General features: G+C 43.4%; 1 protein-coding gene across 1 annotated transcript; it reads right to left on the reverse strand.

Moving 5' to 3' along the window:
• Window positions 1-892: 892 nt before the first annotated feature.
• On the reverse strand, window positions 893-23,975 carry LOC132234315 (importin subunit alpha-8-like). The gene is made up of 10 exons (XM_059695331.1): window positions 23,913-23,975; window positions 21,894-22,022; window positions 18,431-18,513; window positions 17,730-17,998; window positions 16,290-16,372; window positions 12,852-13,115; window positions 11,257-11,490; window positions 9,669-9,851; window positions 6,379-6,525; window positions 893-931 (listed from the first exon to the last, which is right to left on the reverse strand). The coding sequence occupies exons 1-10, from the start codon at window positions 23,973-23,975 to the stop codon at window positions 893-895; spliced, it is 1,494 nt and encodes a 497-aa protein (XP_059551314.1).
• Window positions 23,976-25,631: the final 1,656 nt, after the last annotated feature.

Genomic DNA, 25,631 nt, shown 5'->3' on the forward strand with positions numbered 1-25,631 from the left:
TCCCTGACTTTGACAATTACCAGACCTGTCTTTTCAGGCAGACTCCTGGGAGTGATTTGCAGAACCAGGGGGCTAATCTGGCTCAGACTGCCCGGGACGGGCTGAAGCGGCCTAAAAGACCCTTTATTGACCTCCTCATGAACTTTTCTCATTGTACCTTCATTATAATGTGAAAATCTCCTCCTAGGGGTGGAGATTTTCCCACCATTTTTAAACATGCGATGTATGTATAGGCATGTTTGCTAATTGCATAGGTGCAAGAATGTCCCCACCCATACATGTGATGACGAAGGTTACCTTGTGTTTATGTAGGATTTCCAAAGACAAATGTAATCCTTTGTTTGGGGACGCAGTGCTCTGGGAGCAGTCCCCATTGTGTTCCTTGCTTGCTGGCTTGCAATAAAGTTCATGCCCATAAAATCTTCTTGGAGTTGTCTTTTGGCTGGCAACTACTGAATAATTAGACCCAATTTGGGTCTGGTAACAACAGAGATTACATAAAAATGAAAAGGGAAGGGAGCCCACATGTTTAAGAAATACTAGTTAAATCAAATCTACAAGTCAAAGTTCATCTAGATAGCCAATAGACCGTTCTACTCCATTTTGAAGATCTTACTTTACGATCCTTAAAAATAACCATTAAACAACATATTCTAGGACATGAATTCCACATGGATTTTTAAGACACAAGTGGTTTAACTGCACTTATCTTTATAGAGGTGAGAGTGTGAAAAATTTTATTAGCATTCAGTTTTAAAAGCATTATACCCGTGATACACCAAAATATAGGAGTGCTGCTTCTTAAAGAAGTTACCCTTTAGGGTTTGGTCCTTGGTTTAGAAGTTGTGGAGCTTTGGTAGTTTTATTTTAAGTGCTTTATGCATTCATGATCTTAGTCCAAGGATTGTAATATTGGTCCACTATCTTCTTCCTTCAGGGGAGAAAAGACACTATTACACCTCCAGGCTCTCAATACATTATTACCACCCCATTAACTCCTTAATATCTGCAGTGGATTATTATTTGCTCTAAATTAGTCTCACGGTTCCCTCAGAGAATAATTTGAAGGAGGGAAGCATGAACTATTTCTTGAGATGGATCTTAAATGCAGTTTTTGGAATGTGTGATAAAACATACATATCAGAAAAATTAACATCTTTGATCACTTTTAAGTGGACAGTTCAGTGGCATTAAATACATTCACATGGCTGTGCAACCACATCATCCATCTCCAGAACTTTTTCATCTTTCCAAACCAAAACTCTGTACCCATTAGAAACCCCCATTCCATTCTGCCTCTTAGCCCCTGGAAACCAACACTCTACTTTCTGCCTCTATGAATTTGACTGCTCTAGATCCCTCATGTAAGTGGAATCATACAGTATTTGTACTTTTATGTCTGGCTTTTTATTAATTAATTTAATTAAACCTTTATTATTGAGAGTATTACAGAAGTCCCCCCCCCCTTTTTTCTTCTCCCATTGACACTCTCCATCTGGTTCCTGCCCTGCCCAGGCCTTTACCACCCTACTGTCTGTATCCATAGTAATGCATATATGTATATAAGTTCTTTGGTTAATCTCTTCCTGGTCCCTCTCTCCCCTTCCCTCTGAGTTTCATTGGTCTAATCCATGTTTCCATGCCTCTGGTTCTATTTTATTCATTAGCTAATGTTGTTCATTAGATTTCTTGTTCATTTATCTTGATTTTTAGATTTCATTGTTGATAGATATGCACTTATTACACTTTATTGTTCATATTTTTGATCTTTTATTAGTCTTCTCCTCTCCTTCTTCCCCATCTCCTTCTTCTTTAAGAAGACCCTTTAACATTTCATGATCTACTTGTTTGGTGGTGATGAATTCCTTTAGATTTTCCTTGTCTGGGAAGCTCTTTATCTGGCCTTCAATTCTAAATGATAGCTTTGCTGGATAGAGTAATCTTGGTTGTAGGTCCTTGCTTTTCATCACTTTGAATATTTCTTGACACTCCCTTCTGGCCTGCAAAGTTTCTGTTGCAAAATCAGCTGGAAGTATTATAGGAGCTCCCTTGTAGGTAACTGCTTTTCTCTTGCCTTTTTTTTTTTTAATGTTTTATTGATTTTTTTACAGAGAGGAAGGGAGAGGGATAGAGAGTTAGAAACATTGATCAGCTGCCTCCTGCATACCCCCTACTGGGGATGTGCCCATAACCAAGGTACATGCCCTTGACTGGAATCAAACCTGGGACCCTTCAGTCCGCAGACGGATACTGAGCCAAACCATTTAGGGCTCTTTTGCTGCTTTTTAAGAGTTTCTTTCTTTTCAACCTTTTGAATTTTATTTTTTTAATTAATTTTTTATTGTTTAAAGTATTACATATGTCTTCTTTTCCTCTCATCGACCCCTCCCTGGCCACTCCCACCCCCTAGGACAAACCTTTTGCATTTTAATTATGAAGTGTCTTAGTATGGCTCCTCTTGTTTGGGACTCTCTGTGCTTCCTGGACATGTATGTCTATTTCTTTCACCAGGTAAAGGAAGTTTTCTGTCATTTTTCTAATAGGTTTTTGATTTCTTGCTCTCTCTCTTCTCCTTCTGGTACCCCCATGATGAGAATGCTGGTATGTTTGTAGTTGTCTGAGAGGCTCCTTATATTATCTTCATATTGTTAGATTTTTTTTTTTTTATTGTTCTTTCTGGGTTTTTCCTTCCTTATATTCCAAATTCTTGATTGGTTTCTCAACATCCTCTACTCTACTATTGATCCCCTGAAAATTATTCTTTGAGTTAGTGTATGTTTCATTTCTGACTGGTCCCTTTTATGTTGTTGATGTGCTCACTAAGCTCCTTGAAGTTTTCATTAAGTTCCTTGAGCTTCCTATAACCATTGTTTTGAACTCTGTATCTGGCATTTTTCTTGCTTCCATTTCATTTAGCTCTTTTTCTGGAGATTTCTCCTGTTTTTTTTTTTCTTTTCATTTGTGAATTGTTTGTCTCCACATTTTGGCTGCTTTCCTGTGTTTGTTTCTATGTGTTAGGTAGATTTGCTATGTCTCCTGGATTTGGTAGAGTCACCTTGTGTAGTAAGTGTACTTTAGGGCCCACTGGTCTCCCAAGTCACCTGAGTTGGGCACTCCTTTGTGAATTGGTACAACCCTGTGTGAGATGTGTGCACTGTCCTATTGTAGTTGAGCTTTGATTTATGTTGGCATCACTGGGAGGGGTTGACCCTCAGGTCAATCAGTTGCAAGGACTAGTTGCAACTACAGCTGAAGAGCTATGTGCAGGAGATACCCTTACGGAACAGGACTTGCTTCAGTGGGGCTTTGGTGCTCATTGAATCCCTGCCTTGAGTGTGTCACTCATGAAGGTGGTAGAGTTGTAATTGGCATGGTTGAAGTTAACAACTGGGTGCATTGGCTCTGGGGCCTCCCAGGAGGTGCAAAATCAGCCTCTGCCTGTGCCCTGCCTGGAACCACCCAGCATGAGCTACAGTGCTCTGCAGATGGCTGCTACTTGTGTTGAGCTTGGAGGTGTTCAGGAGAGGCAAAACTGTGAACCAGCATGGGCTATTGCTAATGTCAGACCTGGGGCCACTTATTGATAGGTAGGGGGCACATTGATGCTGGCTACTGCTTCTTTGAGAGATTTTAGGAATGTCCAAAGCATGAGGCAAAAGAAGCCAGTTATATGGAAAAGCCACTGGAAATGGCTCGAATGAAATTGCAAGTAGGGAGGGACAGAGTCTCAGGGAATCACCAGGGCAGAGTGAAAAGTGTGAACCAGGTTGATGGAGATTTACATATGGCATAGACTGTCAGCTCTGTAGCAGGGAGGTCTCAGCAAAGGAACACTGGCCTCTGCCAGCACTTCTGTCTGGGAGAAAGCTGCTTCTCCAGCTCTTTCCCTGATTCCAGACAGGTAAGTTCCTTCCTGAGGTTCCTTTCAAGCTGCTGTCCTAGTGCTGGAGCTCAGAGGGAGTTCAAGTAAGCACATGTGTGGGCCCTTTAAGAGGAATTGCCTGGAACTCTCACATCCTCAGTGTCACTCAGCCACAATCCCTGTTGGTTTTTACAACTTGAAGTTGTGGGGGCTTCTCTTCCTGGCACTGGAACTCTGGGCTGGAGGCCTGGTGTGGGGCAGGGACCCCCTTGCTCCTCAGAGAAACCTCCATAGCCAAGATATCCCTTCCAATTTTAAACTGACACATGTGGGGGTGAGATCAGCTGGTTCTGCAATTCCACCCCTCCTACCAGTCTCAATGTGCTTCTTTTTAAATTCCCTAGTTGTAAGACGTTCGTTCAGCTAGATTTCATGTGGTTCTGAATGGTGGTTGTTCTGCATTTCAGTTTAAATTCTGATGTGGTTGCGGGAGGCAGTAAGTACCAAGTTTACCTATGCCACCATCTTGACCTGGAAGCCTGTCTGGCTTATTTTTAAATGAAGTTTTGATACACAGGATACTAGCTTTACTGTGAGTAAGGATACAATGGGTGTAGCTCATCGAATCCCCCCGCCCCCCGTCTTGAGTGTGTCACTCATGAAGGGGTAGAGTTGTAATTGGCCTGAACAGAAGTATTTGAACTGGAGCCCTTAGCTGAGTCCTATGGATACAAACCCTATTTAAGGGACAAGTCTCCTAATTACAAGCTTTTCATAAAAGCTCCAAATTCAAAAGATGCTAATCATTGTTCTGGGTCTTCTCTGCTTTGAGAGCATCCTCTTGGTTCCACACCAAGATTAGCTGCCTCTGGTTAGCACCAGCCACCACCATGGTCATATTTATTGTAAGGCTCTGATTTTGCTGACGAATCTAGTCTGACACCTAACAGAGTATCACTCACTCTGTTAACTCCTAGCCCCATGCTTACCTGGCCACTTAGGAACTTTGAGCTCACCTTCCTCACATAAAAAATAGCTAATAAAAATGCAAATCAACACTACAATTGGATACTACTTCACACACATTAGAATGGCTATGATAAAAATAAAAAGAAATAAGTATTGGTAAGATGCTGAGAAATGGGAACCCTTGTGCACTGCCAGTAGGAATGTAAAATGGTATATATCCACTATTGATAACAGTAGGTTATTCATAAAAAAATTAAAAATAGAATTACCAAATGATCCAGCAATTCCACTTCGGGGTTTATACCCCAAAGAATTGGAAGCAGGAACTTTGAACAGATATTTGTACTTTTCTGCTCATAACAACAGTATTCACAATAGCCAGAAAGTTAAATAACTCGTGTCCATTGATAGATAAATGGATAAACAAAATGTGGTATATCCATACATTGGAATATTCTCTGGTCTTAAAAAAGAAGACATTTTGACATATACTACAACATGGATGTACCTTGAGGACATTATCCTAAGTGAAATAAGCCAATCATAAAAGGATGCATACTATATGATTGCACTTAAATGAAGTACTTAGAGTAGTCAAACAGAGACAGTAAATATAATGGTGGTGCCCAGCTGGTGTGGCTTAGTGGTTGAACATCAACCTACGAACCAGGAGGTCAGTGTCGGATTCCTGGTCAGGGCACATGCCTGGGTTGCGGGCTCAATCCCCAGTAGGGGGTGTGCAGGAGGCAGCTGATCAACGATTCTCTCTCATTACTGATGTTTCTATCTCTCTCTCTCTTTTCCTTCCTCTCTGAAATCAACAAAATATATTTAAAAAAAATAAATATGGAAGTAGTCTGGAAAGTAAAATGGTGGCTACCAGGGCCTGTGGAATGGGGAATGGATACAAAGTTTGGTTTGGAAAGATAAACGAGTTCTGAGATGGACAGTGGTGATAGTTGCACAGTAATGAGAATATACTTCATGCCACCAACTGTCCACTTAAGAATGGTTAAAATGCTAAATTTTATGTTATGCATATTTTACCACAATAAAAAAAAGTTTCAAAAATATGTCTAATGTTATCTGATCATTATTCCTGGCTCCTGCAGAAAACTTAGAAGTCTTTTGTAGAGTTCATCTTCAAACACCCTATTCTAGAAAGAGACAAAGATGCAGTAAACAGCAAAATGGTTTTTCAGAAGCTGGGGCCTGCCTTAGTTGTCTGCATTTTTTCAATAAAGAGCCACTTTAACATCACATCCCTTCCTGTACTACTGCCCTCCCCGCAAAAGAGTCAAGTAGGAAAAAAAGAGTAATATTTGAAACCAGAGGTTAACAGGACAAACTTCTAAGGGATTAGAGCAGTTTCCAGGAGCCAGAAAGCTGCTACTCAAAGGCAGCCCCTACACCACGGCTAAGTCCCGACAGGGGCCCACCTGTCCGATCACCCCCCTTACAGCGGCAGCACAGGCACCTGCCAGGTGATCACCTGTGAGTGGCCTGCCAGGAGGTACGGACACTACTTTACACTTGAAGTCACCTACCTCAGAGAAGTACTTCTCAATAATGTTCATAGCAGTCAGGGCAACGTGAGGGTTCTCATGAAACTGCAAGGTTTTGATTCTATCAACCCCACCAGGTTCCTCGATCAGAAGACACAGGCATTCCTCCTTAGAAAGCTTCTCTGCCGCCTGGGGGCAATAGGAGCGAAAGTGAGGCCTGGGCAAAAGCCTGGGGACAGGGAGCCTCACCAGTGGAACCCGACCAAAGGCTCCCTGTCCCAGGATGGGCAGGCGCAGCTTCACTTTTCCCAAAGTGATTTCAACTTGCACGCTCTTCCTCCACTTTGGATATTTATGTGACACAAGTGTGTGTGTGTGTGTGGGGGGGGGGGGGGGTTTCTTCATTGCAAAAATACAATATTTCTTTTGCTAAATATGCTGTCATCCATAAACAAATCACTACCACTATTCAGTAGACATCCCCTTCTAATGGGAATTGTTTTAATAGAGAACGTTTAAGTGATGCTATGTAAATACAGAGGTTCTGGCCCTGCACTCCTGAAAAGCCTTGAAAGGTAAGACAAGAGACCCTCAGTAACAAGAGCCCCCACAGCAAGGAATGAAGTTCCTGGAAACAAAGAACACGAGAGGATTTAACCCAAATGGTGGTCGCTGGATTTACCATCCAGGGCTCTTCATTCACTCACACATGTGTACACATATGATGGGCGAGGCACACAGAACGGAGAAACAGTCGTGACTTAGAGAAGGCCTTTTGTAACCAACTCACACTCCCAGGAGGGACAGGTACACAAAGGTGATGGTGTAGAAAGTTTAATTTAGTAAATGCTCAGAAGTTTAAATTATAGCAGATGTGCACAGGATGCTTGAAAAGTAACACGCGTCCTTAATGAGCAATACTGTGCCGGGTCAACCATAGGGTAAGGGCATTCCCAAAAGAAGGAACATCGGGGACAACGTTTTGAAGGAAGAAAGGCTGCATGTTATGAGAAGAGGGAATAATAGTTCAGCTAAACAGCATATCAGGATGTGGAGGAAGATGAAAAAGTTGGCTGTCATATCTGTCATATTTGTGAGCAGTAGTAACATAACCTCCTCTGGGTTGAGCTAATTCATTAGGCCACCTCATTGACCTGATGGCAGTTTGCACTGTATGTCTAAGCCTCGATGCCCTCTCGTCCTATGAGTCAGTAGATTTGAGTAAAGAAAGTAGGGCTGGAATCAACATACTAGATTAGCTTCAGAAAGAAAACGGGGCTGTGGGCAGCAGGAGCCCGGGCCCAGGATTTTGGACCTGAACAGTAAATGGCCCCAAAGTTACTTCAAAGAACCTCAACGGCATCTGCTGCCTATTTGAACTTGTTCCTGTCTCGTCTTGACCTTTCTAACCTACTGCCCCCACGGCCGTTGTCTGATCCAGGGGGTGCACAGATCCACCAGATGGGATTTGCCCAGACTCTTCTGAGAAAAAAATCCCAAATATTTAAACGAAGCAGACGAAGTTAAACATCTATATCCCAAATTTGCTTTTACAGATTTGTTACGTCCAACTTCGTCTATTGGCTGTCAAGTCTCTACTCTTTGTTTGTGTGACTTGCTCAAGTCTTAGTGTCTAGCTGGGCTGTGTTTCAAATCTGTTCTTGACTCAGGTCAGTTCTTTCCAAGACAGTTACATGAAAAGAGTGCTTCGAGTGAGTTTTCAAAAGGGGTTCCCTCGTGTTACTTTGAAACTTTCCAAATGGCTTAGTTGTATATAAAGAGACCTTAACCAAGATGGTCCCAGGTGACCCCTGCCTCCGGGTGTTTATGCCCTTGTTTTAGTGTGAGTGTTAAACAGGGCTGACGTGTGTAACCAATAGGATGTTGTTGAAATGACCTCCTTTAAAGATCCTAAATACATGGGGGCTTCCACCTTGCTTCCTTAGATCCCTTGCTCCAGAGGAAGCCGGCTGCCATCATGCAAGGACACCCAGGCGGTCCCCGGGAGAGGTTCGTGTGGTGAGAATAACGTGGCAGGCACGTGAGTGCGCCATCTTGGAAGCCGACCCTCAGCCCCTGTCAAACGTTCGGATGAGGTTGAAGCCCCCAAATGACACCTTGAACCTCATTAGAGACCCTGAGCCAGAACCATTCAGCGAAGCTGCTCCCCGATTCCTAACCCCATAAATTACGTGAGATAATAAATGTTTGTTTTAAGTCACTAAGGGGTAATTTGTCATGTAGCAATACAGAACCAAGACAAATAGTATAAAAATAGTGTCTTACCTTACCTTTCTTTCAGAAATAAGACTTTTCTAGAATTCTAATTCAAGGCTGTTCAGTCTATTTTCCCAGTCATATAGTTGAATATAAAAGGAATTCTAGTCTGGCCTCTTAACATATATCCCTGCTAACTTCTTGCTGCTCCTTCAAATATCCTATGTTTTAGTCTTCTTTTAAAAAATATATATCTTATTAAATTTTTTTTACAGAGAGGAAAGGAGAGAGATAGTTAGAAACATCGATCAGCTGCCTCCTGCTACTGGGCATGTGCCTGCAACCAAGGTACATGCCCTTGACCGGAATTGAACCTGCGACCTTTCAGTCCACAGGCTGAAGCTCTATCCACTGAGCCAAACCGGTTAGGGCTGTTTTAGTCTTCTAAAAGAGTCAGCCATGGGGCTCACTGACTATTTTTTCCCTCCTTCAAGCCTTTGATTGGTTTCCCCTCTCACTCAGATAAGTCAAAGTTCTCACAGACCTTATGTGATCTGGCCCCTAGGTGCCATGAGCCTAATCTCCCACCACTTTCCATCCATTTACTCTGCTCTGGCCATACCACCTTCCTTGCTCTTTCTAGAATGTTTTTCCCCAGATAGCCATAAGACCCACTCACTTCTCTGAGGCCTTTGCTCAAAAGTTATTCCTCAGAGAAGTTTCTCCTGACTACTGAATAGAAGAGGTCACCTTCCCCTCCTCACTCTGAGCTATCGGTGACTACCTCTTTGTCAGATAGATTTACCTCTAACTCCCTACCTGATGTGTCTGCTCCCCTCCCCACTGCTACACAAGCTCTGTGCGAGCAAGGACGTTCACCTGCTACATCCTGTGCATCGATAACAGTGCTGGGCATAAGACACTCATTTGAGAAAATGAAGATAATACCTTCTTTGATAGGCCTCTTGTTATTATTATCCATAGAATGTGTGCACAGAGGGAAGAGATAGGGGAGTTGGGGAATAAGAGAGTCCTACTTGGGTTTTAAGAATGAAATGAAATGTCTTAAGTTTGGAGACTGCTACTGAGAAACCAACCTGTCCAGAACAGCTCACCTGGAGGAGAAAAGAGATGATGTCAAGGATGATGAGAACAAATTTGGCGTCTGGGATGGTGAGCAGGTTCACCAGTGGCTCCAAGACTCCAGAATAGGCAAGGTGGATCAGCTGACGCACGCTGCCCCCATTTGTGAAGTTAGCCACCACCCAGAGAGCCTCCTTCTGGGCTTTAAACTCTCCCTGCAGAAAGAGAACATTTACATTCTTTACAGATCCCGAAGAACTTAAATGTAGGGATGCTAGCTTGGTTCAGTTTCTAGGAAGGTTGGGGACAGCCAGGACTATCTGTGCAATTTAGAGAGAACACCTTGGGGACTTGAAGTCAAGAAGGAGGCAGGTAGATTCATATGGGGTTTCAGAGGGAGGTCCTAAGTTCCAACAGACTCAGTTCATTAACTCAGGTTATGGGAAAAACAGGAACAACATAAACCAATCCAGGTAATCAACATAGATTAGGAATTACGCTTGGACTTTTACGTTTTAGGGGCCTATGTTTACATTTCTTGTCTTTTTGCCCTAGTGAAAATCTGGATAAGAAGCTCCATAGCTACAAAGCTAAGCACACAGATGTGATCTTAGTGACTGACACAGCTCAGAGGTTGCCGAGGAAGGCCACTGAAATATCACTCAATGCATCCTTGCATTTATAAAAGGCATTTGACCCAGAGATAATGGGAGTAATTGATCATGGATCCTACTGCTCCTGGGCAGGAGACATTATTTTGTGGCTGGGAGAAACTGTGACCACAGTTTAAAACAAAAATAAAAAAGCCAAACAGCTTATGGCTCCAAGCAAGTTATAGTTCAAAAGGCACAGTTTGAACTAAGATTACTTCTTGATTCATGACTGAATATTTCTGAATAGTATACATACAGATTCACAGTAGAACACAAGATAGGAAGTGTCTAATTGACTGGAAGATGCTATGATTTGGGTTGCAACACCTGGCCTAGCTTTTAATACTTAATGAAAACCTGGGAACCAACCATCCAACCTCAGAGCAGAAACACATAAGCAGAAAAACATAGCTTGTCCATTAGAAGGTGGCAAAAAGGAATGCTGATGATAGTAGTTGTCCTTGGGAAGGGAAGAGAGAATCGGAAGGAAACAGGAAGGCTTACTGTATTTCTACTTTTAGGTTTGGATTTTCTGTGTATATTACCACTTTAATCAACGTGATTGTGTGCTGAAAAGGCCACCATTCTCCAGTGTATAATATCAGTATAACTGGATATGGTTTTCCTCCTGAAAGAGAACAAAACCTCTTTTGGCAAGTAGAGAGTAGATGGCACATTCTTTTAACACTATTTGCCAGCTCAAAATTTTTCTGGATATTTGAGCTGTGGGCCACCTTTTCATTACACAACGCTTGTTTAGTCTTCTCAATTTTCCATGGGTTGTCCAAAGAGGATGCTCCTTCCTTTTTTTTTTTTTTTAAGGGAGAGCCGGGGTACTAATGTTTCATAGTTTTGTTGTGGTCTCAATGAATTTGCTTCAGGGCCTGTGTCTGAGTTACTGAAGGAGTTCAACACCGGGCCAGTTGGAAAGTGGCCTTTTGCCGTAGACACAGAGTGTCCCACTCACATTTTTCAGCAGAGCCAACACGGGCGGCAGGACGTTGCAGTCGATCAGCTGCTGGATGTGCTGCTGCGGCCCCGCGGCCACATTGCTCAGGGTCCAGGCTGCCTCCTTCTGGATGGAGGACTTGGGGTACAGCAGGAGCTGGGGCAGCACACTCAGTATTCCCGCCTCAATGGCCAGCTGGGTCTGGTGATCGCTTCCCGTGACGATGTTCCCCACAGTGCGGAGAGAGGGGGTCTGGAAGAACAAGGCTATAAGTGTAACCGAGTATTGCAAACTTATCACAGTGGAAGGTGACAGTCACACAAGATCTGTGCCCTCCCAAACGTTAGTCATGCTTTGCTGATGGCTCTCTGGCAGCCTGGGAACAACGGTGATACCCATGGCCCTTATTCATTTGGCACATGGACGGCTGCTTATATAGCTTGAAGGTACTTGCCAGCTTCCCAGCAGTGGTGGCTCAAATGGGATAGAGGTCAAGGGATACCTGTATCAAGAAATGATCCTCTCCCTTTTATATCCCTGCTAAGTTGATTGTAGTGTTTATAACGTAATTATGTCTACTGAATTTATAGTTAGCACCAGGGTCAAGTTTCTGTTGTACACATTATTGGAGCCAGTGAGACCCCAATGGCACTTTTTGATATATTCACAACCCCTTCTCAATAACTCTGACGGTTCCCAGGATGGGTCTACGATTGGGCTCCAGACAACTGTCCTTGGAGGGTTGATTTAGGATTTATTTTGGTTTTCTTGCATTTTAGTGAGAGATAACAGTTATAGAATTTTCCTAGCCTATTATGCTGGGTATCTGCTACTCCAGTGAGACATAGAAGTAGTGCTATAGGCCAATCACAGCCTTGCCAAACCTGGCAATTTGCCCCGAAGCTCCCAGGATAAGCGACTTCTTATAGATATTCTCTTAGTATCCTGTATGCTACCAGCATCATCATCAAACTAACCTTGACATCTGAGGAATACTATGCTAATCTCAAAGCAGATGATCATTAAGGCTGCATAATACATAGTATTAGGCATAGAAATCAGAAGGGGCACCCACCTTTTAAATGACATTTTCAAGAATATTATGTAAGTGACATGTTGGTTTTACTTACTTTTCACTTATATCTGAAATAGTATTAGAGAACAAACTTGGGAGAGGATAAGAGGAATTTTCTTTTATATTTGAGTAAGCAATTCAAATGTTACATGGGCTTTACATTAATACACACACATTCTGTATCAGCCAACTTGTTAACGTCTACACACATAGACCACTAGAAGGAAAGGCCACAAAAGGGTAGTTCACTGGGTGAAGGAATCATAGTCAATTTTAATTTGGTGCTCTCTATATTTCTAGTTGTCATATTAACAAAAAAAAATATATGTTACTGAATACCCACTAGGATTTTGGGTCAAAATAGATTCAAGTGTTTGGCTAATATCAGAGACCAGGGAAATGCAGATGATAAGCCTTGTTCTAGGTAAAGGATTAGAGCTGAGTGTGGAAACCAGGGGGTGAGGAAAGAGTAGAACTTGCTAAAGTACATACGACTCGAAAGGCCCAGAGAGAGACAGACAAGACCTGGGGCACTTACCAAGATATTGAGTTCTGAGCTGGTCATGAGCTGAACCAGCCTGGGCAACACCCCCATGTCAACCACTTGGCCAATGCGCTCGATGCAGCTCTCGGTGAGGTAGGACAGAGCCCAGCAGGTGTCAGAGAGCACCTCGTTGTCTTGGTGCTGCAGGAGCTGGGAGAGGACGGGCAACATTTGCTCCACGGCTTTTTTGCAGGGGTACGGGTTCCTGTTTCGGCACAGGTTGGACAGGGTCCATGTGATGTTCCGCAGAAACGTAATCTGTAACAAGAGACTGCCTCTAGCATCAGGTGCAAAGGAGAAAAACTGCAAATGGCAGTGTGTCCTTGCCATCGTCGATCACTAGTATTATTGACCAGCATGAACCAAAGGATTTGAGCTGCAAACAACAATTTGGTCTAGGTAGTGATGTATATATAGGGTGTCCTCAAACTTGTATATACACATTTTGAATAATTATAAAGGCAGTGTTTATGAAAATACATTTCATTTTCAAAATTGCGATATCAGCTGTTAAAGTATATATACACACCCCCTGTATACTAGGGACAGAGAGAATGAGCTTTTTGCTTCCTATTCAAATGTTAGATAGATATTTCCTTACATTCTTCAAAATATCCTTCCCCTCGACTCAACTGATGACCTAATTTCATTTTTCACTGGCAAGACAAAGAGGGTTCATGTTCTTCCCACCAGTCTATAACCAACATGTCATAACCACATTTCTGATCTTCTATTCGAGGATTAGTCTTCCCTGCCTTGCCTCTGAATTCCACCACTTTTCACCTTTACAGATTCCGTCCCCAGCATCACCTCTCTCTCCGGGATCACTCCCACAGCACAGAAACATCCTGTGACCTTCACCCCTTACCCGTGGCACCTCTGCAGCCATCACCTCACTTCTGTTTTCCAGAGTCTATCCTCAAGGAGGCATCTGTATTCACTCTCTACGGTGTGCGGTGTGCTTCCCATCTGTGCTTCTCCTCCTCCTAGTCTGTTTCTGACCCTGCTTCTCTATGGTTAGTGACGAAATCATCTTCTTCCAAGTCTCTAACCCCATAGCTGCTTCTTTACTGTCCCTCTCCGTTGTGTTTAGTCGCCAGTTGTTCCCTTCTGGCACCTGTGACACCAAACCTGGGTTTTTGTTTTTTTTATTGCTAAATGGGATGCTTCTCCTCAATTTTCCTGGCCGGCGCTGCCTGACTTCTGAATGTCAGAGACCCTAGAACCTGGTTCTGGACTCGCCTCGCACTCCAGGCCAGGGATTGGTAACATTTTCTGTCAAGGGCCAGACAGTAAAGACAGTAAACATTTTCAGCTCTGTGGGCCCCAGGGGCTCTGTTACAACTATTCAACGCGGTACTTGTAACACCATAAGAGACACAGGAAATTGTGTGTGAGTGAATGGGCATGGCTGTGCTCCAGTAAAACTCTATTTACAAAAGCAAGCAGCTGACCCCTGCTCTTGATCTTGCCCAGCTGGATGACATATGTGTCCATGAGTATCTAGACCCGCATATCCACCTACGTGACGTTGCTGCAATGGTGCCTCTCAATCACTTTAACTTAATGTGGACAACTAAGACTCTGGTTCTTTCTCCCTCCATTGTCCCCATTTCTCTAAGAGGACAGTCATCTAAAATAACCTAACCCTGAACCCGGGGCATCCTGGCTCCTTTCTGCCCCACTTCCATGCCCAACATAGCAGCATCCCAGGTCCATCTGCTTCACCATCTCCCTGGGCTACGGCCCTCCAACAAGCAGCCAGGAGGGTCTTTCTGAAAGATCGGACCACTTTGTTTCCTGCCTTGAAATCCTCCAAAGGCTCCCCTTGGCCAGCAGGATGATGTCTAGGTCCCTTGCCCGACCTTCATATTGCACTACTTTCTTCTTGCAAACTCCCTTGGTCACGCCAGCCTTTTTTCTGGTTCAACCATGTCAGGCTTTTATCCCACCTTGAGGGCTGAGTGTATATTCCCTCAGTTTTGGAAGCTATTTTCTCGTCATTTAAAACTGATTTTCTATTGATTTTCGGAGAGAGACGAAGGGAGAGGGAGAAGAGAAACATCGATGTGAAAGCAGAACATCGGTTGGCTGCCTCCTGCAGACCCCCATTTGGATAGATGCCTACAACTCATGCATGCGGCCTGACCAGGATTCGAACAGCACCCTTCAGTGTATGTGATGACGCCCAGCCAACTGAGCCACACTGGCCAGGGTTTCTCTTCAGTTTTGTTTGAGACAAAGCTAAAATCCAAATTTAATTTCTTTTTAAAAAAATATATTTCATTGCTTTTGTACAGAGAGGAAGGGACCCAGGGATAGAGAGTTAAAAACATCGATGAGAGAGAAACATAGATCAGCTGCCTCCTGCACAGCCCCGACTGGGGATGTGCCCACAACCTAGGTATATGCCCTTGACCAGAATCGAACCTGGGACCCTTCAGTCCGCAGGCTGACGCTCTATCCACTGAGCCAAACCAGTCAGGGCCAAATAGAATTTTTAATCCAGGGACTCCTCTATTGTTGCCACATCAATCCACTTTTTTAAAAAAGATTCTCACCTGAGGAAATGTTTTTTGATTAGAGAGAGAGGGTGAGGGGGAGGGAGAGGGAGGGGAAGAGGGGAAAGACAGATTGATATGAGAAATATTGATCCATTGCCTCATGCATGCGCCCTGACAGTGGATTGAACCTGCAATCTAGGTATGTGCCCTGACCAGGAATAGAACCCACAACCTTTTTGATATTTGGGACGAGGTTCCAATCAAGTGAGCCACCTGGCCAGCGCACCACATCAACTGACTTTGACTCTAATCTTCAAACCTAAACTTTATTACTAGGAACAGAACTGGTGAGCCACTAATTCAGTTTGTGCTACTTGAAGAGTAGAGTTTAGTCATCTAATTTTGCAAGATTGTAAACTGATAAAAATCTTAACAGATTTTTTTCCAATGCTTTCAAAAGAAAGATCAGCACTACTGCCTGCTGAGGACAAATTTGGATTAATTCTTACCCAATGTGATATTCAGTTCTAGGCCTTCTTTTTAATTACCATCATAAGGGGCCAGGCATTGATTTGGAAATACACTGGGGCCTTGACTTACGAGTTTAATTCGTTCTGTGACGGAGCTCGTAACTCAAATTACTCGTATGTCAACTCAAAAGTGAACGAGTGAGACACGTGATGCTGGGCTGATGTTGTGGCGTTCACTGTGACGTTCGCAGCGCCAACTAGCGGTGGGGTATCTGAAGTTGGCTCGTAACCCGAATTTTAGCTCGCAACTCAAAGCAAAAAATCAGCCGAGAGACGGCTCGTATCTCGAAAAACTCGTTAGTCGGGACACTTGTAAGCCAAGGCCCCACTGTACTTCCTCAATTTCCCAATTTTGGGAACCTGTTACCAGCTAGGTTTTCTAATTGAAAGACACTCACTGGTGTGGTTGATGATATCAGGGCCAGTAGATGTGGGATGGCATTACTCGAGATAACAGAGTCTCTGAATTCTGCACCATCACCTACAAATAGATAAGAACAGGACATTCAAAGAGAGAACAAAGAAAATCCTGGGATAGGTGACTAATTTTTCAAAGTCTGTGCGAAGGGTACGAGGCCAAAACACATTCCCAGGTTGGGCAAGTAGAGAATGCAGTCATGAACTTGATCCTGAGTCTTTAACATGTTGGTTGGGTGGCTAGGCCTGGTGTGAAAGCAGGTCCCACACAACAGCAAATGCCGTAAGTAGTCGTGGATGCATAAAGAAGCCAGCCAACTGGGCCCAGGCAGTGCTCTCTAAATGTGAATATAATTTTATAGCATGGTTCTCAGGAAGACCAAGGCCATTGCAGACCAAATTGTCCTCCCAGAAGATTCTGGCATAGGGCAGTAACTTCCAGATGTGACTCAGAACAAAGTCTGGGAGATGCACAGGTGTTAGGCATCAGCTGTCTGTGACTTTGGCTAGAATACCGTATTTCTGGACCATAGAAGTCTCAATTTGTAATTCTTTAAACATCAGGCAAGGCATTAGTTATATTATACCACCCAATTTTGCCTGTTCCTTGTTGAACCAGTCAAAATGAGAGACAAAGTCTCTGCAATAGGTGCTTTACTTCTGCGAGCATTTCAAAAGCAGATTTTATATTTGGTGCTTGCTAATCCCAATATCTGAAGTCCATGGGGGTGTAATTATAATGATGGTTTCTGCTAACTCAGTCACGGTGGGTTGTTGGCTCTCTGAACTTGAAATTGCTAATATTTGGCTGATCTGACTTCGTCAAAATCCCGAGGGACCCAGTTGAGTTAGTTTTCCCCCAAAAGCATTATATTTCTATTCAGCCAGAAATCAGGGAGCTCCCAACTTTGCAGCATTCACTCCCCAGCTTTTGCTTTCCTGGATCTCACAGGGAATATACAGTGTCAAGTTCCAAATCTATAAGGCCAATCTTAGGGTGTTTTCAGGGGAAACTTTTACCCCACACTTTTGTATGTTCCATTGGCAACTTTCTCTAGAGACAGAATTTTCTTTTAGGGTCTGGATTACATAAGTGTTTGCTAAAACATCCTGCACTGAATAAGCCGGAAAGCTCGTCCTTTGTTCCTGAAGCTACTGAGACCTAAGGGTGTAGGACCTGGTATTGGCCGATGTCCCCAGGTAGCCTGTAGCCTCAGGGCATACTGCATTATCTTGTTTCGGCTTCAATTTATGCCCTTTGAACTTGACTCTGAATTTTGGAAAAGCCTGTTGTATTTTCACCAGCATTTCTAGGCATTTCTACTTAGAGTATCAAGTCCACAATATTCTCCAAAGAACTCCTATAGCATGCCATACGCCTGGCCCACTATTTTCTTAGTCCCCTGAGGGGAGAGTCTCACCTGCTATATTACCAAGGGCCCACACTGCCTGTTCACACACAGTTAGGTTGGGGGAAGACAGGAGCTCAACCAAGGGCTTGACGGCGCCCCCTTCCACAACAGCTCGAGTCTGGTCTGAGGTCCCCGAAGCAATGTTGGTCAGAGCCCATGCTGCCTCAAACTGCAAACAGGGATGCAATGATGATGCCAGGAATTCCACCAGCTTTGGAATGAGTCCCGCTTCAACAACCCATTTTAGAGGAGGATTCTTTTCCCGGGACAGCATTTTCCTTCGCAATGAAAGGGAAAAAAGGAAAAGCAAGTCACGTGAAGCAGAAATGAAGAACCTCCTTTATAGATGTTCCCGGCATTCCTAACTATCGCAGGAGACAAACAGCTGGGAAAAGCTACGTGACATCCTAGAGTTGAGCTCATAGCACTTTGCAGTGATGAAGCAACATTTCCCCCTTCAGGTATTATCTACACGAAGATTCCTGTGGAGGCCAATTTAAATGAAGCAGCTCATCTCTGACAACACTTGTATATCTTAGGTTGTGTTCAAGGACAGTATAGAGGAGATATTGAGTCTCACTTTTGGATGGACCATCACCTACACAGCCTTTTCTTACATTGTGTGGGCATTTTGCCAAGAAACCAAACAGGCCATTCGAGCTCATTTCTAACTATGAACCTATAAACAGCAGCGGTCTGGTTGGTGATACCTGGCTGCCTGGGTGGCCTGGAAACATATGATGGGATCTGAGGCATTCACACCACTGATTATTTCTTCCAGCGTGAGCTTGACCTGCAAGGAGACACACATTCAGGTCAGAGTCTCTGCTAAGAGGAACCATGAAGGTCATCTAGTCTAGCCATCTATTTGATTAAAACAGGCTGGCTTTAACAGTAGGTCCCAATCTGCATGCTGGTCTATACTAAGGGAGAGAAGGGTATTTGCTGGTCTCACAGACCTCTGGGATATTCCTTATGCTCTGGGGGTGAGGTAATTCCTATCATCACTTGGATCCCAGAACCTTTTTATAATGTGCTAGTGGATGTCTGCAAAAATGACAAAGTAAAGACCTCCCAAAATGGTGTAAGTAGGGGTCTAATTTCATTGTTTTGCATGTGTATATTCAGTTGTCCTCACACCATTTGTTGAAAAGACCATTCTCCCCCCCATTGAATGGTCCTAATACCTTGTCAGACTTTGATTGACCATAAATGTGATGGTTTACTGTGGACTCTGTATTCTCTTCCACTGAGTTACATGTCTAACACATGTAATAGACGTGATTACTGTAGCTTTGTAGTAGGCAATGGAGTCATAAATATGACATCTAAAGCACATGCAACCTCCCTAGCCAGTTTGGCTCAGTGGATAGAGTGTCGGCCTGAGGACTGAAGGGTCACAGGTTTGATTTTGGCCAAGGGCACATGTCCAGATTTTGGGCTCAATCCCCAGTAGGGGGCATGCAGGAGGTAGCTAATCAATGATTCTCTCTCATCATTGATGTTTCTATCTCTCCCTCATTCTCCCTTCCTCTCTGAAATCAATACAAATACAATAAATAATAGGAATTGTTTAAAAAAATAAAGCAATGCAACCAAAGAAAAAAGTAGATAAATTGGAATGTTTCAAAATTAAAAACTTTTATGCTTCAAGGATCCTATCAAAAGTGAAAAGATGACTCATAAAATAGGATGAAATATTTGCAAATCATATACCTGGTAAGGGTGTAGTATCCAGAATATATAAAGAACTTTTACAACTCAAGAATAAAAGACAAATTACTCGATTTAAAAAAATGTGCAAATGGTTTGAATAGACATTTCTCCAAAGAAAATAAACAACTAGCCAATAAGAACATGAAAAAAATGTTCATTAGTCATTAGAAAAACATAAAAATCAGAACAATAGAGCCCTTTGCATGCACTTGACGGCTACCATCCCAAAATGGACAATAATAACAGTTGGTTAGAATATCAGATTGTACAATGGTGCAGCTACTTGGGTAAATAGTTGGCAGCATGTTTCCTATTGCTAATGTAAAAATCGCCACAAATTTAGTGGCTTAAAACAACACAAACTTATTCTCTCACAATTCTGGAGGTCAGAAGTTCATTATCAGTTTCATTGGATTAAAGTCACGGTGATGGCAGGACTGGTTCCTCTGGGAGCCTATGAGGGGAGAGTCTGTTTTCTTGCCTTTCAGCTTCTAGTAGGGCTGCTGTGTTCCTTGGCTTGTGACTTGTGTCTCCATCTTCAAAGCCTAGCACACCAATCTCTGCTTCTGTCATCATATCACCTTCTTCTCTGACTTGTCTTCATCCTTCGTATTTTAAGGATTGATGTGATTGCATTGGACACACCAGAGAATCAAGGGTAATATCCCCATCTCAAGATCCTTAGTTTAATCCTGTCTACAAAGTCCCTTTCATCATATAAAGTATGATGGGGATGAGGAGATGGGGACATTTGGGGGGAGGCATTATTCAGCTTACCACAGGCAGTTCCCCAAAGAGTGAAACATAGAGTTACCATATGGCCCAGTAATTCTTCCCCTGGGTATGTGCCCAAGAGAACTGAAAACCTGTTCACATAAAAACTTGCACACAAATGTTTATAGCAGCACTATTCATAACAGCCAAAATGTGGAAATAGCTCAAATGCCCACCAAGTAATAAATGGATAAACCAAATGTGGTGTAGCCATACAATGAAATACTATTCAGCCAGAAAAGGAATGAAGGACTGGCACCTGCTACCACATGGCTGACCCCTGAAGACAGTATGCTAAGTGAAAGAAGCCAGACATGAAAGACCACATATTCTATGATTCCATTTATATGAAATATCTAGAATAGGTAAATTCAGAGACAGAAAGATTCCTAGTCACCAGAAACTAGAGGGAAGGAGGATTGAGTGACTGCTTATTGCGTATGGGGTTTCTATTTGAGGTGATGAATATATTCTGAAATTAGCTAGTGGTGATGGTTGTGCAACCTTGTGAGTATACCAAAAAACACTGATTATATACTTAAAAAAGGTGAATTCCATGGTCCATGAATTATATTTTAGTTTTTTTAAAGGCATAGTAATATGCCTTTTAAAGGCAAGAGGAAAACAACTCTCTCATTTCATAGTTCCATCTTCCTTGAATGGGGGACTCCTGGGGACTATTCTAGATAAATAAGCTAAGTAGAGATATGGTTCAGAGTCCTATGGCAATTCAGAGAATGGTTACAGCTCCTCTGTTTGATGGCCGGTAACACATCATTGAATCCACTTGCCCGGACTGAACCACTCTGCCTCTAAGAGCCCTTAGCTGAGCTGAGTGCAGTGATGACACACACAGTGGCGGATCATAAAAGGCACGCAGTACAAAGGCATGTAGATATGACACTATTGGGGCTTCAGGGAAACCTCCTGGTCAGGGCATTCTGGAAAGATCACAAAAAAACAGTACTGACCTCAAAGTCAACCCAGGATTTGAAATGTGTTTTTTTTTGTTGTTGTTGTTGTTCTTAAATCCTCACCCAAGGATATTTTTCCATTGATTTTTAGAGAGAATGAAAGAGAGAGGGAAAGACTGAGAGAAATATCAATGTGAGAGAAACATATAGATTGGTTGCCTCCTGCACGAGCCCCAACCAGGGCCCGGGCCGGGGAGGAGCCTGCAACTGAAGTATGTGCCTTTGACTGGAATCGAACCCGGGACCCATTAGTCTGCAGGCTGACGCTCTATCCACTGAGCCAAACCAGCAAGGGCTCAACCCAAGATATGTGTTGAGCAAGGTTAGGGTGGAAGGAGCAGGGAAGACAGAGGGCAGAATTCAAGTCCTAGGCAAGACTTTACATGTTGGGTAACTAGATGCCTCTGCCGAGAGGTAACCTGCATGACCCCTCACTCCCTGCTTCTGGCTGAGTGACGGCAAGTGAATTTTCCGTTAGAAGCAGCACTTCCCTCCATTAGAATCTAGATCTCAGACTCTCAGCCACAAAGGCAATGCCCCTTCGCTTTCTGACAGCACCAGTGTAGCTCTAACCATGATCTCTCCACCCCTTTCCTTCAAGACCCTCCATTAGAGCTTGCAAGTTCTGAACCAAACATTTCAAGCCAGAGTAGTTCACTAAGGATGCATTTTACACACAACTGCTCTAAACGCCACCTTCCCAACGTACCCCTTTGGTTTCTTCTCCAGAAGCGGAGTGAGAGCAGAGATTGGTGATATTTCTTCTCTTTAAGACCTGCTCATCTTTCTTGGCCTTTCGGAGCTGCACGTTGACTGCTATCCGGTGCTGTCGAATCATCTAGTGAGGGAAAGAAAGGACCGGGGCACTTAGAGCTGGGAAGTCGGGCTGTTACCATGTTAGCCTTTAGGACACACTGAAAGCATCTGATCTCACTTTGCAGATTCAGCAGGCTGGAGGAGTTAACATCACAGTTAGTAAATAGCCCCAGCTTGATTGACCTCCTCTGCCATCTTCTACTACACTGTATCTAAAAGAATAGTCAGTCTCCCTCCCAAAGTGAAGGGAGATCACGTATGCCCTTAGCAGACCAGGATTATCAGCTGTAGTGACATCTGAGCAAAGTGTCCCACTGCCCTGAGTCTGAGCATGTCTTCATTGGTGCTGATTAGATTCTGAGGAGCAGGCCTGGGACTCCTAACTATGGGGATCCAGTTGGGCTATGAACAGACTGCCCAGGCCCAGATGTCCCTGGCCATTTCCACTGTTAGGGAGTCACTCTCTAGGTCAGTGATGGTGAACCTATGACACGCGAACTCATTTTTTTGGTTGATTTTTCTTTGTTAAATGGCATTTAAATATATAAAATCAATGTAAAAAATATAAGTCTTTGTTTTACTATGGTTGCAAATATCAAAAAATTTCTATATGTGACATTGCACCAGAGTTAAGTTAGGGTTTTTCAAAATGCTGATGCGCCGAGCTCAAAAGGTTCGCCAGTACTGCTCTAGGTCATTCAAATATATATTTAAATATATGTTTGTTTTTGATTTAAGAGAGGAAGGGAGAGGGAGAAAGAATCATTGATCGGCTGCCTCCTGCACACTCCACACTGAGGATCGAGCCCACAACCCGGGCATGTGCCCTAACCAGGAATTGAACTATGATCTCCTGGTTCAAAGGTTGATGCACAACCACTGAGCCATGCCAGCTGAGCTAGGTCATTCAAATCTTAATCCAGTCTCATGAGTTTTACTTGGCCACCAAACTGAGGGAGATTAAAATTTAATGTAAAAAAACAACCCTTTTCTCATATCAAGAGAAACTCAGGCTTCATAGTATTGAGAATCCTGGAGAAATGATTTAACTTATACAGACGGATGAGTTTTAGGTTGAAGACTTTCTTAATTTAAGAAAATGTACATGTATGTATTAGATAATCCTTAAACAAGCTTTATAATTCTTGCTGGAGAACAGGGTCCCTGAGGTGTTAGACGACAAGGCAGGAATACCTTCAGGTCCAGTGAGTCAATTGTACTGTTGCCCCATCACTAAGTGGCCCCTCACTGTGTATTCTCCCTTCTCATCTCTTAGCCCTTCCTGCTGCTTTCCATGTAGAGGGTTCAATTCCTTTGTTCTAATTGGTTTCCTTTAATCTGCACTAATCTTGGAAGCCAGACAGCCATGCTTGTTGGAAAAGGTGTAAGAATGATTTGGCTCTGGATAGTGCCCTAGCCAGGTGGCTTCTCCCATCCTCAGCTGCCTGTCAGATTCGTAAGGCATACCCAACCATGTATGATATCGCAGCGAAAGCACATAGATGTAGGACACAGAGCTAGAGCCAGAAAACTGAACCTAGAGAAGCTGAATGAGAGTTGGAATCCACACACAGCTCAGGCTCCCTGCCCCAGGCTCTTGTGCTCAGCCCAGCACCTAGAGAGATAGAAACATGGATGAGAGAGAAACATCAATTGGCCACCTCCCACATGTGCCCCACTGGGGATCGAGCCCACAAGCCAGGCATGTGCCCTGACTAGGAATCAAACCGGTGACCTCTTGATTCATTGTTTGACACCCACTGAGCAACATCGGCTGGGCCACAAGAAACATTTTGCTATATTTTCTTTGTCACCCCCTTTCCCCACCCTCCACTCTATATCTGATGCATTTCCACCATGTAGTTTTATTGCACTAGTCCTTGATAAAGTGAAACTGTTGCCTCATACTTACAGATGCATCTTTGCCTCGGTATTTAAATTTTCTCATCCTGTCTTCTGGAGCTTCTAACGACATATTGACTGGAAGAAGTAGACCACCTATAGGTAGGACAGTCACAAAGCGATGTTCAGTATCCAGTGTGCGGTTACTATGCTAAAGCCACCCAGGTTCTAAGCCCTTAAAGGGCTCACAGTGGAATGGAGAGCAGAATCAGGAAGTCCGCTGCCACAGGCATCACCACACCAGCTCAATAGGTGATGAGCACTGTGGGAGCTCAGAGGGGACCAGTCCTAGGCTGTATATGGAAGGGAAACCTTTCAGAGGGAGTTTGGCTTGAACTGGGCCCTTGATGGCTAGGATGGATGGAAATAAAGCACTGAATGCTTCCATGTGGGTGTGCCCAAAGGGTTGTATACAGAGTGTATGTGCAGGACAGTAAGGAATCCAACCAGGCTATGATAGGCAGGTGGCCCTCTCCTCCCACACCCAATCCACCAGCTCATTGGGTCAGGACAGTCTCAAGTTTGACCCACTCCTTTTAATTCTTTTAACACTGCCTCCACCCGAACCAGGCCGCCACCATCTTTCACTTTCACTATGCAACCACCTCCCAATGATTCTTCCTGCTTCTACCATTGCCTTATTCTAATCTATTCTCGACAAAGAAACCATGTGATCTTTTAAAGACAAGAATCTGATTATGTAATTTTTCCCACTTAAAAACCTTCTACTGGATGCCCATTGATCATAAAAGAAAACCCAAACTCCCTATGATGCCCTGAGTGAGCTGGTCCCAGCCCACTCCCTCTCTAACTCTTTCCCACCCAAGAATCTAAGTATCTCCCACTCAGTCTGTTTTATTTTCTCCATAGCTTTTTACCACCACCAAATATTTTCTTGTTTCTTGTGTATCTGTCTCCCTGTACTCTTAGTGATAATGGAATTATGTGTGTTTTAGGTACAATTTCTCAGGCCCTTCACAATGCATGGCATAGAGTAAGTAGGCACTCACATATTTGTTGGATGAGGGTGGTGGGTGATAGGGTCACAAAGGGAGTTGGTCCTCAATTAGAGGAGGTTATTAAAATCAGGCCCAAGTTTGAACTTTCTACAAGGCCGCAGGGAATGACATTTCTTAAAAGTGTGTAATGAATATTGTTTCCAAGTATATAGAATGGGCATGACTACACTATAGAAGAGAGAATAATTTCGATAGGAAAGACTAATTTAGACATATCAATTTGGAACTGATCATATATACAACTTGAAGAATTCCATAAGTGAGTAGAGAGACAAAACTGATGTCTTAAGAAGAGAGATGAACTCTATGTGAGAACAGAACAAGAATTGTGTCTTGGTGACATTATATTAGGGCCCAAGAGAATGAAGAGCCAGCAAAAGACCAGGAGAAAGAATGGATTTGGAGACGGAACAACAGAATATAGTTTCAGAACTATAGGCACTACTGGTAATAGCTGGCTACCAAGCCAGGGACAAGTCCCAAGACCAAAGCACCACCAGCCAGCCACAGCAAGATAGGAGACATGTTGACTGAGGCTTTGTTGTGGTGCCTTTACCTGTTTTAAAGCATCAGCCCCTTTAGGAGCGTGGGCAAGAATAGCCTACAATTTGTCTGCAAATCCGCAAATGAAAAATGCAAATTACTTCTTGGAGTTGACCAATCCCTCCCACACTGCCCAGCACCGCTCCATCTGGAGCTGTGATACAACC

Source organism: Myotis daubentonii, chromosome 5 (genome assembly GCF_963259705.1).
Source record: "Myotis daubentonii chromosome 5, mMyoDau2.1, whole genome shotgun sequence".
NCBI lineage: Eukaryota > Metazoa > Chordata > Mammalia > Chiroptera > Vespertilionidae > Myotis > Myotis daubentonii.

Coding starts and splice junctions, on each gene's coding strand:
- LOC132234315 (XM_059695331.1), bottom strand. CDS start 23,975: ATGTCGTTAGAAGCTCCAGAAGACAGGATGAGAAAATTTAAATACCGA. Junction 22,023..23,912: donor ACCGAGGCAAAGATGCATCT/GTAAGTATGAGG, acceptor TTCCCTCACTAG/ATGATTCGACAGCACCGGAT. Junction 13,116..16,289: donor TGATATCATCAACCACACCA/GTGAGTGTCTTT, acceptor CTCTTGTTACAG/ATTACGTTTCTGCGGAACAT.